At 37.4% G+C, this 18352-nt stretch overlaps 1 protein-coding gene across 1 annotated transcript in view; it reads right to left on the reverse strand.

The window, feature by feature from the left end:
• Positions 1 to 18352, reverse strand: part of MYO16 (myosin XVI) — a 365576-nt gene that overhangs the window by 256858 nt on the left and 90366 nt on the right. The window contains exon 2 of the mRNA XM_066176778.1: positions 9483 to 9746. Within this exon, the coding sequence (XP_066032875.1) occupies positions 9483 to 9708 (226 nt within the window). The 5' untranslated portion in view covers positions 9709 to 9746. The remainder of the gene's footprint in view (positions 1 to 9482; positions 9747 to 18352) is intronic.

Below are 18352 nucleotides of genomic sequence, written 5' to 3' on the forward strand. Positions count from 1 at the left end.
ATACTTCATCCTTGAATGCCGGAACATGCTGTGCTTGTTTCAGCTGGGGTAGAGATAATTTTCTTCACAGTGGCTGGTAGGGAGCCATGTTTTGGATTTGTGTTGAACACAGGGTCAATATTATAAAGATGTTTTTGTTATTGCTGAGTAGGGTTGTACAGAGCCAAGGCCTTTTCTGCTTTTCGTACAACCACAGTGGGGAGGAAGTTGCGCATGGGAGGTTGGGAGGAGACACAGCCAGGACAGGTGACCTCAACTGACCAAAGGGATGTCCCAGACCTTAGGACATCATGCTCAGTACATAAAAGGGGGGGAAGAAGGGTGTACATTTAAAGTATCAGAATTTATCTTCACAAGTCACCATTACATGTGATGAGGCTCTGCTCTCCTGGAATGGCTGCCCAACCATGGGAAGCAGTAAATTCATTCCTTGTTTTTCATTGCTTGTGTGTGTGGCATTTGCTTTCCCTATTAAACTGTCTTTATCTCAGTCCACAAGTTCTCTTCTACTCTTCTGATTCCCTCCCCAATCCTCCCCTGCTGGTGGAGAAGTGAGGCTGCATGGAGCTTGGTTGCTGGCCACATCTTAGATTAAATCACAACACATGCTCAAGTGAAAAACTTTTTATTATAAAATGTAAAGGAAGGTCTTATGGGAAAAAACCCATGAGCATGGAACTATAAATAAGCTTAATAGGTTAAAATTTAAGTAAAAAAGGAACAGATATATGTCTATCTCTTCAGACCAGATAACACTCTTAAAACTCTGAATTCTTGTTTAGGGGTAATGTTCTTCTAAATAATTTTTCTTGACATTTTAGTTTGCAAAAGCCTTTTTAATAAGTCTGATTAGAAGTCATGAATAATATAAATACTGACTTTTCCAACTGCAGGAAAGCTTCATATCATAGTCCATCAAAATAAATATTTGAGAATTTTAAAAATACGCTCAGAAGTAAATAAAAAATTTAGGAATATGTGTCTCTTTTCAAATATTTTCTCATAAATATTATGTTTTACACTTGTGATTGAAGCAACATTTACAATTTCTAGTTAATTGAATGTGATTTGTTCGGATATGTAGGGTTAAAATTCAAGAATGGACTTACCTGCATAGAAAACAAGCAACTCAGTGCCTACATTTTAGAAATCTGTGATTCAAAAAAAAAAATCCAAAAGCTAAGTTTCTAGAAACTCTCGATATTAGTCAGAAAAAGGCATGTTTTTCAACAATCCTTCAGGATGAACTTAGAGACACCCAAAACCACCAAAAGGGAATCATGAAGTTCAAACACATAACTCAGTTATTTATTCAGAGCTTAAGCATGTGAAACAGGACTGCAAATAGGTCAGAACATACTCCCGTTTTCAAAACACAGTTAGTAGCAGACATAATGATAGCATTGAGATTTTTGTACAACAGTTTAATATTCATTCAAATTTCTACAGTTTATTGTAATGTAAGCAAGACCAGCCAGACCCAATTTGCTTCTCAGGTCCTTCCCCAAGGGAAAGCCATCCCAGGCTGGACAGTGCTCGAGATACTTGAGGTGTATGGACAGAAAGGGGCAGCAGAGTCAGTGGGACAGAGAAATGCACAGACAGAAATGGCAAAACCTGTGGGCCAGCAAAAATGGGTGGCTCACAGCTCCAAGCTCAGTTTTTGTGGAGAGGAGGACATCATAAATCCATTCAATCAAAAGACAGATAAATTACACTTGATGTGAAACTCCCTACTCAGGGGGATCCAAAATAGAGGGATGCTTTTTCTTTATTTCCCCACTTGGTACAGGCAGAGGATAGGTGCTCAAACAAAAGTAGTGCTGGGCATGTGCAGAGACAAAAACTGCAGCTGAAACAAACCAGGAAAATTTCACAACTAAGAGAAAAGTAATCTTGAAGCAGAAGCACTCCTGTGGTTAGATAGTATGTATGGAGAACAACACCATAGATTAAATCTACACCCTCAAGTCTATTCTTCACTTTTTGACGTGCCATACCTTTTTCTGTGAGTCTTACTTTTTCCAATTAAATGAGTGTTGTAAATAAGCAATTATACATATTTTTATAAACAACAAATCATTTAATATTCAGTTCTCAGCTTCACCAAAGTACTAAAAATGTAAACACATGGACAAAAAGCACATATGGAATCCTGTAGGAATTCAGATGTATTCAAATTTCTTCTCCCTGTGATTTTATGATTGCTTTTGAAATGGGCTGCTTTCATTACTAGACATCTGTTACCCAATAACTAAAAGCATTATGTTTCCCTGTGTCATAACAAAAAGATGCCCTGTGTTGCTGAATTCAGCACACATGGAAAGTTAACAACCACACTGAATCTATAGGATTGAAGCCTTGCCCTGGTTTGAAATGTCTCTGCCTTCTGGGCTATTGGAAAAGCTTCTTCATCAATGGGTGGATTGAGAGGGTTGATTGATGTTTCATTTTCCTACACATAGGACAGAATAAATCACCAGCTGCAGGTTGAACAATCAGTTGTGTTACTGCCATCCAAAGTTACAGACATGATTCCCAGTCCAGAATGCATGAATTTGTCTTGTGAAAGAATTAATTTACAGTATATACTTTTTCTTCTTTCCAAAAGCCTAATTTGCAGAATATTTGTGTACGTCATTAGTTTCATATGCTTTAGTTAGGCTCTTGCTTCACTATTCAGTGTCTAGTGCTCATGTCTCTTAAGGATTGGGCAATGAATATTAAATTGGATAAATTATCATACATGTGTGTTGTGATCTCCTCTACAATAGTTCCCAGCAAATCAACATTTGTAAATAGTCCCTTTTAGATTACTGCCTAGTGTACATTTTTCTCCTCTGATTCAAGGGAAACACTGTAAAATCCAAAATAGCTCTGTATGGGGAAGTCTCCCTATTATTACATGCATAATAAATTCCATTTGCTTCCCCAGAAAAATAAAAAATATGTTTTAATGAAGTTTAGATTGAGAGTAAATAGTAATCTGAAATGAAAATATATTAAATAATGCTAGAACAATCATGAAACAAAGCACTATAAAATCTGACAAATCTTTGATTTAAATTTTAAAAAGGACTGAGCATGCTAAAACAAGGTAATATGGAGTATGTAATACTTTTAATATTGTTCTGAGTGTTCTTGACCATTCTGAGTTTTAAATTCCTCAAACAGAAATTAGATTAAATTGATTTTTTGGGGAGGGGGTTCCCTCTTCATGACATCACTATGCAGGACCTTAATAATTCCTGTTATTTGTCTCATTTCCTATTAGTTCAGATTTTAGCCCAAGGTTTAATTTTTTTTTTTTTTTTTAAATCTGGGAGCTTTCTTCTGTCATGAAGGCTATGCTATGCTAAACACACTACAACTATTTTTCATTTTTTCCTTCTCAGAGTTGGAATAACTGGTAAAAGTGAGTTTCCCAAAAGAGAGTGTAAAATCAAGAATGCATGAAAAACTGGGGGAAGTTATTCAGATTACACAACTAAATTCTGATTCACCAACCGTGTTTATATTTCTGGCCTTTGTGCCTTTGGTATAATACATCTATAAAAAATGTGTGTATATATATATGTGTGTATATATCCATTTATATAAAATATACATATCCCATACATTTAATTTTTCTCATTTATGATTATTTATTATCATTCATTATTATTTTAGCCCTGCCTCTTCAGAAGGCTGTAGCTGCAACTTACAGCATACAAAAGAAATGCTAATTAAAGTACCTTTGGGAGAAAAATAGAATGAAAGAAGGTGATATTAAATATTAATCATAAGAAACAAGGCAGGAAGATTTTTAAAGTGGAAGCAAACAAGAGTGGATTATGGTAATTTATCATGGCCAGAAGACTAATCTGCACTTTCACACAGACATCCTTCTCTTTTCCAGTCATCCTTTTTTTAAACTCAAGATGGAGTTATTTTTGCCTAATTTAAGGAAACGCTGCCTTAATGATAAGGACCTAACTTTAGAAATTTAATGTTACACCTGCTTTTCACCTCTTTCCTAAACATAAAGCATAATAATGTATTTTATTTTTTTGTGTTTCTGTAAAACTCTTATATTACTAAAATTCTCTGTCTTTAGTAAATATATTCTTTTATCCTTCAGTCTCTTCTAGTAGCAAAGATGCCTCTGAACTTCTGGCACACAAAAATGCAATCTTCATCCAACAGTTTGGTGAATTTTAAAAACCAGGCATTACTATGCTTGGAGCCTTGTTTCTCACCATTCATTCCAGAATACGCAAAAATCAGAAAAGCTGCCTGCAATCAGTTTGAGAAGAGGAGGTATCATCAAACATCTAAAAAGGTAGTCTGAAAGTCAGCATTCCAACAGCAGACAGGCTACCTGAATATGTTCCCATTTTTAATTGTAAAGCTGTTTGCCAAGAAGAGTTGATGTTTTGCCCTGTTGCCTGACAACAGGTTCCACACAGTGGAGCCTTGCACTTACCAACCTGTCACTACTGCCCACATCCTGCTTCTTCCAGCTTTTCAAAAAGACTGCTGGCAATGTTAAAACTGATTGCTGAGGATCAGTAAGTTTGCCCTGAGATGTTTGCCAGACACAGTCAGTGCAATCCACTGTTTTACAGAACATATTGTATGTAACCAGCCAAGCTGTTTCTACTGGAAAAAAGACAATAAAGCATAACCAAGCCTAATGTAATAAGATGCAAAAAAAAAGCACTTAGTAGATTTGAAAACAATGCAAGGAAATAATAAAAAATGGTTTATTTCAGCTCAGTTTCAGCCTCAGTTTTCTGATTATTTCAGATTATTTCTATCTTTTTTCCATGAATAGGAATGATTATTACAACATGTCTGTCACATTCTCCTAACAAAAGCTAATGGTCAACTCATCTGCCACCTTAAATTAAAGATACATTCTTCTTCTGAATAGATTTTGTTTCCCCTCCCCTGAGACCTCTTTATAACCCAAAGTTGTTCAGATGTAAATTACAGTTCAGCACCTGCCCCACCTGTACCCCCTTTTATGCTCACTTAAACACCCTTTAAATTAATAGAGCTGAAATTTATCATAACATTGTACATTATAAAGTGCTCATTAAAATAACTAATGACACTAAACCCTTTGATTATACTAATTATTCCAACCCATTCAAATATCACGATACGACCAGACTCACTATAACATTACATCTTTCAAACAGCTAGAGGTACTGGCATCACATGAAGGGAAGTGAGACAGGATTTCTGTTTTCTTTCCTGCACTATGTTCGGCAGTCAATCAATGGGCTAGGAGCCAGTCCCAGGAGACCTGCCATGACAGTGAACACTGCAGGAAAAGTAGGATATTGGTATCATCTTCTTTTTAAATCACCCTTTTCTGACATACCCTGGTGAGAGAAGGGAGGGTAAGGCTGTGCCAAGCCACCATATCCTAGCATTCTACCTCTAAAGGCAAAGTCACACCTGCAACTCTGCAGGGTCAGGAAGAAGCTCTGGGAGAGTTGAGGAGGGCTGTCTAAAACAGAGAGTCACTGCAAAAGGACAAAGAATCATTACTAGAGACTCAGCATTATGCTAACACTCACTCACCCTGGTATTGCTGCTACTTAGAATCACAATGCTGTCACAGAATCAGCATATTGCTCATCAGAAGGATGAAATGGGCTTTAAATAGGTTTAGGAAATCTGCATTTCCCTTTTGTTATGCTGATTTTCATAGGAGTACCTCCTTTGTCTCCAGACTGAATTTGATGGCTCTCTGCACTTTGTACCCTGACCTATCACCACCTGCCAGCCCCTGCCAGCAGACTTTATGGTACGCATCATGACTGCATTACAGCTTGGAGGTTTTACAACAAAAGATACTACATGCAAAGATTTTCTGACAACCCTACATCTTGAGTAATTCTACAGGATGATTGAGAAAAGGTGGGTTACAGAATATACCAAAAGATGATAGAAACTAAAGCCAGTCCTTTAGCTTCCCCCATGTTAGATTTCAGGTATGGGACTGTCACTGTTCACTTTTAGCTACTGTTCTCATCGTAGAAAGCTTATCTACCAGCTCACGTTCCAAAAATCACATCTTTCAAAGCAGCCACTGTTTCTCACTGCTGTCACTGCCATTAACTGCACCTTTGTCTCAGGAAGGATACAAACCCCTTATTCTCAAGAGGTCCAAATACTAAGGATCCATTTGATTACCTTGTATTTGAAGCAGAAACTCAGACAGAGACTCGTTCAGTTTGTTTCCTGACTGCTCGGTTAATTTCCTAATTGCTTGTAGATAGTCTCAGCTGATGTGCAGGCTCAGCAAATAACAATGCATGACTTGTGTGTGTATCAGAAAAGATCTGAGTCCACATGATAATGCCACATGTGCAAGCATGCCTAGTTCGCAGTGGGAAGGAATGGGATGCAGAAGCCTGCTTGGCTGCATCCTCCATTTTGCAGTACATTTATATGACTGATGTCAGCAAGACAAATTCCCTGCTGTCCATTTTTATTAGGAATTTAATATCTCACAGAAGAAAAATATATAGTATTTAAAGGAAAATTAACTAGAGGTATTCCCCTGCCAGCAGTAAAGATGTACAAAATCAGTGTCAAAAAACATTGCACTCACTTATTCATCAGCTTCTGCTTCCATACATGTCAACACTGAGAATCATAGTTGCAGAATCTCCCAAAATGCTTACTGCTAGTAGTGTGGGTGAATGTGGCCCATAAACAGCAGTAGAAACACATTGCTTTAAAACAGAGAAACTACAGGATGCTTCAAGGAGACAGAGAAGGATGATTCCCCTTCAATCTCCCCAGGCCAGATAAAATACTAAAAAACAGTTACAAATAATAATTAAAAATATATAGTTAATAAAAAAGAGCAAAAATACATCATTTCACTAATTTTTAACTGATTGAGAAATCAAATGAGCATATATTTCATTTATTAATTTGAAACAAAGCAGGTCACTAGTAAAAATTTCTCAAAGCCCATTCTAAAATTAATTTTAGAGCAAACTAATGGTCCTTCCTGTTAGCATGCAGTAACAGCAATGCATTTTGTGCCCAGTAGCAGCTGCTGTAGTAACTTTGGAGAAGGCATATTACATTTTTCATGAATAGCAAAGACAATGAATTTGTAAGACTGAAATTCTGACCAGACTCAATTGTGAAATGTCTCTACACCAGCCACATTATAAATTCATCGTTCTGTATATATTAATGGTATCCAATTTATCTCACGTACCAAACCAGAACTCCAACTCACCACTTCAAAATGTGCTGTCCAGTCTATATAGTTTATGATACTTCAGAAAAACTGAACTCCTGGACTTCACTTGGACAGCTACTGCCCTCTTTCCACTTTCTATACTACATTTTTTTGCATTTCATTCATAGGACTGCAAAACACCTTTCTTAAGTGTCTTTTACACCTATCCAATGCAGTTGATTGCTGAGCACATTGTAAAATATGATTAAATAGACAAGAAAAACAGGTTGTAGCAAAAGTCTAGTATACTTCCCCAGCTATACCCCACTACTTCAGTGGGATTACTTCAGGCTCTGTCTAGCTGAGCTTTATGGACTGAAAGCTCATTACTATTTTGGGGCACTAGCTGTACTTCCAGACCACATCTTCCAGTACAGTTTTGCCTGAAAGGAATCCACATCACATGCTCCATAAAACACGACCAAACACAGTAAATGGATATTTATTACAAAAGAATATGTCTAATTTGAACAGAAATTCTAATGTAGATATATATTCTCTGACGAGTCATGGTTGGATGTTCCACTCAGCAACAACAGTAGGAAAGCAGCTTTCAAGTCTGTAATTTTAAACTTTTTTGTTGTTGTTCTTCTGGTTTGGGTTGTTTGTTCTTTTTTTTTTTTTTTGATGATAACAATTCTTAATATAGCATTTTTCACCCCAAAGCAAACGGGTTCTGGGAACATTTGGCTAAAAACACAACAGAGAGGTACTTGCAGGTCCCCAAGCTGCCTAAAGACAGCAATCACATATTTTCATAGTCCTGGGAAAGAACCACAGGCAACAAATTCAGGACTATGTTATCTGTGGGATATTTGAGCTCCTTGCTTCTGGGGATCTGTTTTATCTCTTTCAGGTCAAGGACAACATTCTCAGTTTTCCTCCATTTTGCTTTCCTCTCCTGAGGTGTATTCCCTTTCTGCTTATGTTTTTCAGTCTCAGCACTTGCTGAACTTTATATTCTGATTCAGGTGCAGCTCAAGGCCAAGTATAGGCAAAAAACCACTGTTGATGCCCTACCACCACTGCAATGAGCAACCTACATTTCTTCAGTGTGAATGTCAAAAATAGCCTCAAGTATCTGACTTTTACAGAATGTTAAAAGTCATACCTAGTATTCTGCTTGGTTTTAAAGAAAGTTGGAGCTATGGGAACATGGAGGAAGATCTTTGTTTATAATTCCTGCACACTCTAGAAGAGTGGAATGAAAGGTTGTGAATTTTATTTATAATTTAGTTATAAATGACGCCCTGTGCACTCACTTGAAAAGAAGAGCTTTTTGATCAATTTCTTCTAAAGATCTAAATGTGTAGGGCTATACCTGAGTGATAAGCAATGATAGAGCAAATGCACTATAAAATGAAGATTCAGGAGTGAGTAAAAAAGGCATACCTAATCAAACTGATAAGAATTAGGAGAAACTTGTCAAGTTCTTTGCATAATGTGTCTCAGAGTCTCCCCTTTTTATGCTAATGTGATTACAAAGAACTGCCATAAACTCTGTTTGCAAACGAGTTGCCAACAACATTGCATCAGTTCTTTTCTTATAACCTTCCCTACCACACAACAGTATGGGGATTTCTCGGGACTTCTGGAAGTTGGGAGATTCTTCCTGCAAGGTTTGGCTCACTTCTGAGGGAGAAAATTACAAATTCCTCAGGTTACTGTCAGCTTCACCAGGGATTCACACAATGCCAAGAAACTAAAAACAGAAGCCTAAAGTGTGCTTACATATTTCAAAGGACATGAACATAATTCCACAAGCAGAAAGATTACCTTCTATCTAGTGTGACTATGGGTCAACACCATCTCCTTGCTCTAGACATGCCAGTGTCACTAACAGCAGCATCCCTTACTTCAAATTTTGGCTAAAAATGAGAACCTAATTTTCAAAGTAACTTGTGTTAAATTCTATGGCTCGTGTAGATATTTAAGAGGCCAGGCATAATCATAGAATCACAGTCCTTGCTTTGAAATATACTATTTTATATTAATCTCCAAATAAATTCACTAGGTTTCTGAAGGTTTACTCTCCACACCTTTTTCATTTCAGTAGGAAGTTGTAACATGTTGTGTGCAATACATGCCTACATATTTAATTCAGAAAATCACTTCATGATTAGCATTTTGTATTTTACTTAAAGACAGATGAGCAGAGCAGGAAAGCTCTTCCTCTGAAACTTTTACTGTATGAAGGAAAATATCATACAACATTAATACGTACCTTCTTTATCATCATGGCGTATGATTGCATCCTGTACCATATCAGCAAGATTAAAATGGACTCGTTGGTTCTTGCCATGTTTCAGCTTCTTTCCAAAGCCCTCCCGTTTCTGGAAGGCTTTTTCCCGCTCGTAGTACGCCTTGATCTGGTCACAGCGCATGCGCTTGACCAGCCGCTGCCGCTGGCCCAGGGGGAGGGACTCCAGCAAGCACTGCTCAATTTCCATCTCATGGGTCCGAAAAACATTACATAGCTGGAAACAGCCTGCAAGAAATTAAACACAAGCACATTTAAATCTTCCTTTCAAACGTGCCATGAAACCTCCACCAATTATTTTGTTGTTCTAACCATGTGAAAGTCCACCACATAAGCTCCTCCTTCTCAACCAAGGTTGACTACAGAGAGTCTATTGTCATTATCATTTACTTTTTGAAAATAACACATAACTTATTCCATTAAATCACTGATGCATTTTTTAAAAGCTGGCTCAGTTCATGTGAACAAATATGAATAGAAAGAAGCCTGAAAGTTCAAATGTGAGATGGGCAAAATATCTAAATATTTCAATACAATTCAAGTGGCTAGCATTTGCTTACAAACAAGAAACTACAATGAAGATTAATGTTAATTTGATGCCCTTTCCTCTTTTTTATTCATTTTCATCTTGCTTTGGGTTGGTAAATTCCTGTTCAGTGAGGAAAAAAAAATCATCATATCATAATTTCAATGAGTTCATTAGCATGCAGTGGGCACTCAGGTAACTATCTCTTAAAAACACCAGTCACTTCACACTCCGAACCATGTGTATAACTTTTTTCTAATTTTTTAATTTTTTTTTTATTGTATGCAGAATTCAAAATTGATCCTTCTAACGAAACCGTCAGATACTAAAATCTTAATGTGGAAACAATCACAAATGTGTCTTTGAATCAGTTATTCCTCACATTCACAGCACTTCCTTTAAGTCAGATTCTTTTTTTGTTTTTACCATTAAATATGGTATTTTTGCTGACATTGCAATAACACTGTTCTTTTCAAGTATGTTCTCTTTTCCACTGAGAGCAAAGCCCATAGGAGACTTGAGTGCTGCTACTCACCTTTCAAGGGACTGTTCTGTTCCAAAAGAAGGCTAATGGATTGTCAGATAATTGTATTGCCCAAGTCCTTAAATGTGAATCTACATCCATCAACAATTTGCCCACTAGCCCACTCTAAGGGCTTTTGATGTGGTGGCTACAGACCATCCCATCACTTCTGATTCTCATGTTTTACTTTATGTATATGAATTTCCTTCATATAGGGGTTAGGTCCTCAAATCTGTAATTTCTAAGGATTGACAAGACCCCAGATGAGGGAGGTTTCCTCTCCACAGTTTGACGTAAAACCTTTTGAAGATAATGCAGACTCAATTCCCTTTGGGTAGTTAAGAAATACCAAAATTAGCATTACTCTGCAACTTAATAAACGGGTTTTGTCTACCTGTTTTGTGTAGTTACACCATCAAAGGATCCCTATCTCGTTGAGGGCACACGTGACTAGTGCTGACTAGATGACCCCTTAGTTTTCCCCCTGTGGTTTGATCCCTGTTTAATCTATTGAATACCATTCAAACCCTGCTCTGAAGGCATAATTAACAATCTCCTGACCAGATTTTGTAAAATTCATGTCATCATAGCACATAAAAGCTTCACAAATATTTATTTTCATAAAAACTGACAACAGAGTACTCTTATCTGCACTCTCTACAAAGGAAATGAAAAACAGTGATTTTCTTTTTAAATTACTCATTGATTTTGGGTGTCCCATTGTACACCCATTCAAGGATTTTGTGTTCTTTTTTTAATGTTTTGGTTTGCTTTACAGGCATAGTATTCTATAAACTATTATGTATCACAATTCCACAACAAAATCCAAAAATGTATTTTAGGTCTGCATACCAATTACTTTACAAATTCTATGTATTTATTTGCTAAGTTATTTGTTATATTATTTAATAAACTACAGATAGTACAAATACTATATTATATATTATATTAAATATTATATGCATTCACTATAAATTACAATCCATGGTCTCAAATCAGACTTCCTGAAACTGAGGAGCACACATTTATCTAAAAAGTGCCCAGAGTGTGTCTATGACAGAAGCAGACACAGAATACAATGCTACTGGTCAAGTTCAGTCAATTACTTTTAACATTGGCTACTCTCTCCCTATAATTTCTGTTCCTTTCTTAGCATGCCCCTAATGCCATTCTAGTTAGAAGAAAATGAGTCGTCAAACTTAAAACTGGAAACAAGTATTGACTTGGATTAAGGCAAAATACAAACCCTTTCTTCTTGCATGTCAAAGCCAACAACTCCTGTTGTATAAAAGAAAATTTTCCACTTGACCTTAATGACAGGTTTCATTTCATAGCAAAAATTAGACGTTTCATCTCTTATTTCCTTGTTGGAAGACACAAGGAAATGAAAGGGTTACTCTGTAACACTGCAGAAGATGTAACTTTATTCCTGGCTTCAATCTCAGTGTTCAGAGCATTCAATCCCATAGAAGAGCTACATTCATACCATCCTCCTCAGCCTGAGGTAGTTTGCAACTGCATCTTCTTTTTCTCATGATAGGACTGCGGAACAAGCAAACTTCAAATCTTCTCTATTAGAATTGCTCTGATGTGTATAAAATATTTCAGCAGCCAAGACTTTATCCTACACAGACCTTTTGGCTTGTAACATCCTGAACTTATACCCTAACACTTCTAAATGCGGCTGTAATGCTACCAGCACAGCTCATAGCCACAAACGGAAAACTAGCTCATTGTGTAAAACTGTGTTTGCCTGCAGCTGGGAACCCACTCCTGTTCTGCTCATTCCTTCTCTTTTATGAAGGGAAGAAGAAGCAGCCATGCACTTCAGCTCCAACAGCAGCAACTGAACTTGATGTTTTTATTTTGCAAACTCATCTGAGGCTGAGAATTGTGGTTGCTGTCCTAGTCATAGCTGTAAATCTGCAGTTTGCTAACCAAAGGCTTTAATGGTATATTTGCTTTTCCTCAGCTTAACTCATGGGCAGTCTCTGTTCTTAGGAGGAACTGGTAGTGTTTGCTGCAATATCACAATAGAGACTGATGCAAGTTGTAGGACATCATTGCCATCACACTGCTCTCCTCATCCAAGGCAAGAAATCAAAACAAATCAGATCAGTGTCTTGGTTAAACACAGCACAGCAAAGACGCTCTCACAGGAAGATTCCAGTTTCAGGAAGGATGTTCCTGGCTTAGTGTCCTCTGCCTCTCCACTGGGATGACTTTCAGCTTGTATGAGTCTTTGTCTATTTGCTGTATGTTGAACTGTGCTTGACTGCCACAACTGGCCTCACATAGCAATTCCCAGCGTGTGGCCAGAGTCAAAGCAGTTCAAGACAACTGAGAAAGGACTCTTGATCCATTTGGGCACTGGTCTCAGCTGAGAATTAATGAATTGAAGATGGAATTTCTTTTCTCAGCACATCTGGAATCTGATACATCCCAGATGAGATCAGTATCTGACTGTGGGTATAACAGCTGCAGGTCAGCAACCTCATTGGATTAAGCCTGGATTAAGAAACATAGTATAAATGCAGACAAGGCAAACTCCTTGAATCAATCTTTCAGGTGCTCATCCCTAAGGAATGCACCACAGAGTTCTAGTTTTAGAACCAGGCAGAGTTCTGTTTTGTGGTCCCACTGAGCAGGGAAACTGATGATGGCACAAGAGGCAGAGCTCCTTTCACACCTCAAGAGAGCTCAACTCAAACACAGGTGTTTATAGTCATGCTTCTGGAGGAAATTCTGTGGATGGTTTAGTGGGTCATGAAACATGAGGTAATTCACTAACACTGGATCAGATAACTTTGTTTTGTCTCCCAGTCTTGAAAACCCCCATTAATGGATTCTACAAGTCGTCTGGGTAAACTGTTTAGGTGCTGCACTGACTTCTATCAAAAATGTCTTGAGTTTTTTGGTGGCCATTATCCCTTGTTACTACTGTCACTGTTGAGAAGACTTCAGCTTTGTCATTTCTGTTAATTACCCTGGTAGCTTTCCACTGCTCTCATTCTATTGCCTCAATGTCCATCTTAGACTGGTGAGACCAAGACCACATATTTGCAGGTGCATCTTCAGTAGCCCCAAGTAGCAGCAGACAGTAAGTTCCCTCTTTGCCGGCCTCTGAACATAGCCCCCTGTGTGGTTTGCTTGATTTATCATCAGCACATACAGCTGGCTTCCATTCAAGTCTGTGCCCATTGTAATCCCTGCACACTCTTCAGCAGGCTTGCAGCTGAAGTCAGTCAGTTCTCAACCTGTACCGAGGTACAGGGCTAGTCTGCCTCAGGCATGAAAATATTCACTTCCCATTTTGAATGACCCAAAGTTTCTGTCAACCCAGTTCTCAGGATTAAGCTCCCAATTTGAAGTATGCCAGCTACTCTGTCCTAAGTGAGCACTGCCAACAGCAGCAACAGCTTCAGCTGTAAAGAAATCCTCCAGAAAAAAATAGTTGCCGAAATCCACAAATTTATTAGGCGGATGTAAACCAGTTACTGCTTAGAGAATGCCAACTCAGCCAGTCAGACTACAAAGAAAAGCTATTAGAGCCTCCTAAAAAGGTAACATATACAGCAGGTCTGTCCATCCTTTCCTTCCCCAGATACAGGAAATCTGGCACAAACTGCCACAAGAACACTGTATGACCCCCATTACACAGCAGAAGATAGATGGAAAACATGATCCTAAACAGAGCTGGTTTTGAGTGTGCTAGTCAGGAGGCAGTATGGTAAAGATTTGTGGGTAGGGAAAAGGGTTGCCTTCTGAATCTATTTGCTTAAGAGTTTATATCTCATAACATAAGATATCAGATTTGAAGATTCTTTCATGCAGCTCTTGCCTCAGTGCATGACAAATTACACTAATCTGTAGGGATTCGATAAGGTCACTGTGATGGTCATGGTAGACTGCACCAAAGAACACACTGACAGTGTCACCCGTGACAAAAAGGCTGGCAAGGTTTACCAGGGTATTATTTATTTAATGGGCTGTTCCAGACAAAGATGACTAGATTAAACATGATTGTCAGTATGCATATAGTTTTAAGGTCAGCATGTTCTGTGTAAGAACACAATATAGAAACCTCTATAGAACACTGAAATATCAAAACTAGAGAAACTTTTACCATATTACATTGATTACTAATTAGTACAGGACAAAGGAAGTCATTACCACTGTAACCAACACAAAACAAAACAAAACAAAACAAAACAAAACAAAAGAAGAAAAAAAACAACGTTTCAATGATGCTTGCTAGCAAAGAGCTGCTTCATTGACTGGGTCCACCGTGAACCACAAGAAAGAGAATCCTTGTTTTAAAACAACACATTCATAAAATTGTAGCAATTTACTCACAATCAGAGAGTGCGACATCTGCATCACAAGACAAATTACAGTTTTGATCCTGCCTGTACAAACAAGAAATTTCTGAGTAAAGAGGAACAGTTTGCTTTGAATTGTCACTGGTTCTCACTGTGAGGATGAGAGAAGGAATATTTTGTGACATTACAAGCACCAGCTCCTGCACAAAATGAAGAGCACAAGAAGGATGATGTGAGATAAAAAGAGAGGAAGAATGTGCTTGTTACAGAAATGTTCTTCCATCTTCTGCAAGTGATTTGAGCTCAAGCAACTTTACAATATGTAGGGACATTTTTGCCATACCTCTTTTCAGAAACCATACTGATACAGCTTTCCCTTATACTGCTTCTTATGGCTTTATGTCAATTAACCTTAGTCACTTGGTCTGGCATTTAAATTAGCAGACTAGTCATCCTAAAAAATGCACCTCAGATGGTAATTCACATCACATGGGGGTGATTATGTCCCTGTCTAATCTGGGTCATAGGTCAGAAGACATTTCCAGAAGGTAAAGCTGAATGCCTACATACATGTACACACAGGCTCACCTCTCTGCTCAGACTTACTGTGTTTTGATGTTGCACATGACTTTCCATTAAAGGCAAACACGCAATCAAACTATTGACACTGCTTAATGCAGCAAGCCTCTCAAACAAGGTGGCATGGAATGATGGTGCATAATGCTTAAAATTACAAATTTCAAAATAATAAGAGACATGCTTACCTTTATTTATGCAAACATGCTGATTTTTACGGTATTTTAAACAATAAATAATTAAAGTTCTGTGCATTTGAAAGACTATGATCTTTACGGAATTGAAATGAAATGTAGAGGGTTTAAAGTACCTGGAAAAATGGTAATCTGAGATTCTGAGAATGTATCTGCTTGACACTGCTACCAAAACAATAAGCAGTATAATCTCACTAAAGGAAAAAGGGTAAAAAAACCTCTGAAATATATACCGTGTTTATTTTGGGTCCTCTGACACTTAGCCCCTATCTTGGCGTATTCTTGCTAAAGATGTGATATCAGCCCATTTTCACAACTGCAATTAAATATCTACATTCTAATTTGGATAAAGGAAATTGTCCTGAATTGCAGAAAGATAAACTATTTCAAAATTTCAACAACTTTGATAAATACTTAAATAGATTAGCATTCATTCAACAAATTAAAAAAGGCTTTTTTTCATAAAGACAGTACTATTGTACAACACTTTTAAAGCTGGCTAGCTAACCATAACCACAGTACTAACAAAGACATCTGGGAAAGGCATGAAATGAGCAGCAAGTGCTTTGGCACTTTCAGATTCAGATACACGGCTGGTGTAAATCAGTGCAGCTTCATCCAGTTCAAAAAGCTACATTCACGTGCACTCCTTGTTTGCTAAGAGAAGTCAGACCAGAAATTAAAGCACTGGCCCTTTCAGTAATTAACTTTGCTGTACACATAATGACATTATTGTACAGGAGGTTTTTCTTCTACCAACAATGCTTATTATTTAAGTTTAATATCTTGAATTAGAAATAACTATTTATTAGTGTTTATGTAGCTGAAATTAATTCCATATGAAATCAGTGATATAAATACTACAGCATAACTGAAGTAATTGTGTCTGAATCACAGATCAATGCATTTTTTACAGGTGCTCTCTTCAGAAATCAGAAGTTATTATGTATTTTCTACTGATCTTACAGTTTCCAAAAAAAATGTGGCTAAGAACAGCCATAGGAAAGGCTAGCTTAGTTTAAATCCATCTCAAATTGAAACATTAAGGCCAGCATCAAAATACTTGGATTAGAAAATCCTTTGTTCAGCACAGAGGAAATTACTTACCATTTGAACAGCCTCTCCATTACATTTATTAAGCTGTGAGTGAAGTGTGGTGCTTGCAACCACTCAGCCTGACTTCCACAGCTGAAACACTTCCTCAGATCAGTACAGACCTGCTAACTGTAGCAATGGACTTCATCCTTTTTCTTTTTCCTTGGTTCCCCTTCCCACCCCAAAAGCAGACAATCACGAGGGAGCAGTATAAATGTAAACTATTTACCTTGTAAAGAATGTAAAGGATTCAATTAATGCCACATCATCTGAGAATAAATTACATTGCAGTAAAGGAGCTGATGTGCTTCTCCTATTCTTGGCTCCACAGAGCTTCTTTTAGATGTAATTAGAAAGTTAGGGCTCTTAAATGACATGATACACAGAGCTTCCTCAATTTCTGCTTAACACACAATTCTGTCTTTGCTGAAGAGCAATCCTGAGCATATTCAAGCAGCCACCCTCTTACAAAACGCTACTCCTGTATACTGCTCTTCAAGAGTCTTTCGATGTGACTAGACTGGTAAGTAGGAACTGCAATCAATTTCCAGCTTGATACCAAGAAAAAGTTACTTATCAGATGCTATTTATCAACTCTACAGGCTTTTTAATAGACTCTATTATCTATCTATCAGCAATTCAGTGAAGTTACACCGGCATTTTCGAAAAAATTGTTATATTTAAATCAAAGAATCAACCAGTTTGTGATTTTGCCATTGTAGTGATAGAAGAGAGACTGAATAATACCTAATTAAATATAACAGAGGGCTCTTCACTGTCATTTGTGATTTATGCCATGTAGCAGTCTGTGACATATGGAGATTTTATGTTCTAGGTAAAATTCATTAACTGTGTGCCAGCTTATTCAACAAATGCAGCCAAACTGCTTGCCTGCGCATTAGCCTTCAGTAATAAAACACAGGTTTCAAATACATATTTACGGGGCTCTTCTCATTTCTTGGAAACACAAAAGAATAATTTTCTTTTGTTTGTTTTTGATGTACAGGGAATTCACAAGTATGAATGGTCTGAAAAAATGTCTGTATGTCCCAAAGCAGTAGTCTTCATCTGTGGAGCACATCCAGAAACTACAGGAGTGCAAGCAAAATTTACATACGTGATCTGGTCAAGTTCATACTGTTTATTTTGGTAAAGCTGCTATCTCCATCTCCTCTCTATTATCCTTCTGTACTCCCTTGGAGGATGAAATAAAGGTGCAGTCTGGATTCCCACAAACCACAGCATACTTCAAATAATTTCTCCTACCACACATCAGAACCTTTCGTGAAACAAAGTAAGACGCCATTGTCTGCTCCGGAGCACAGGAGTTTCCAACTAGAAAGTGCACAGTCTTGGATATGAGTAAAAAACATTAACCCATTTGTCTAATAGAATATATCAGATGGGCTTTTTGGAGATGAAAGTCTGTGCTCAAGGTGAATTCAGGGCTTTAATTTAGCTTCTTTAAATAATAATTATTTAGACAATAGATTTAAACACTGCTCTTTCGGAATTTAAGTAAGTTTTTTGTGCAATCAGCCACTAAACTTAGGATAAAAGTATTCCCTGACCAAAGAAAACCAAAAAGAAACAGAAAA

Source organism: Chamaea fasciata, unplaced genomic scaffold, assembly GCF_029207755.1.
Source record: "Chamaea fasciata isolate MVZ Bird 193981 ecotype frontalis unplaced genomic scaffold, bChaFas1.0.hap1 SCAF_2, whole genome shotgun sequence".
NCBI lineage: Eukaryota > Metazoa > Chordata > Aves > Passeriformes > Sylviidae > Chamaea > Chamaea fasciata.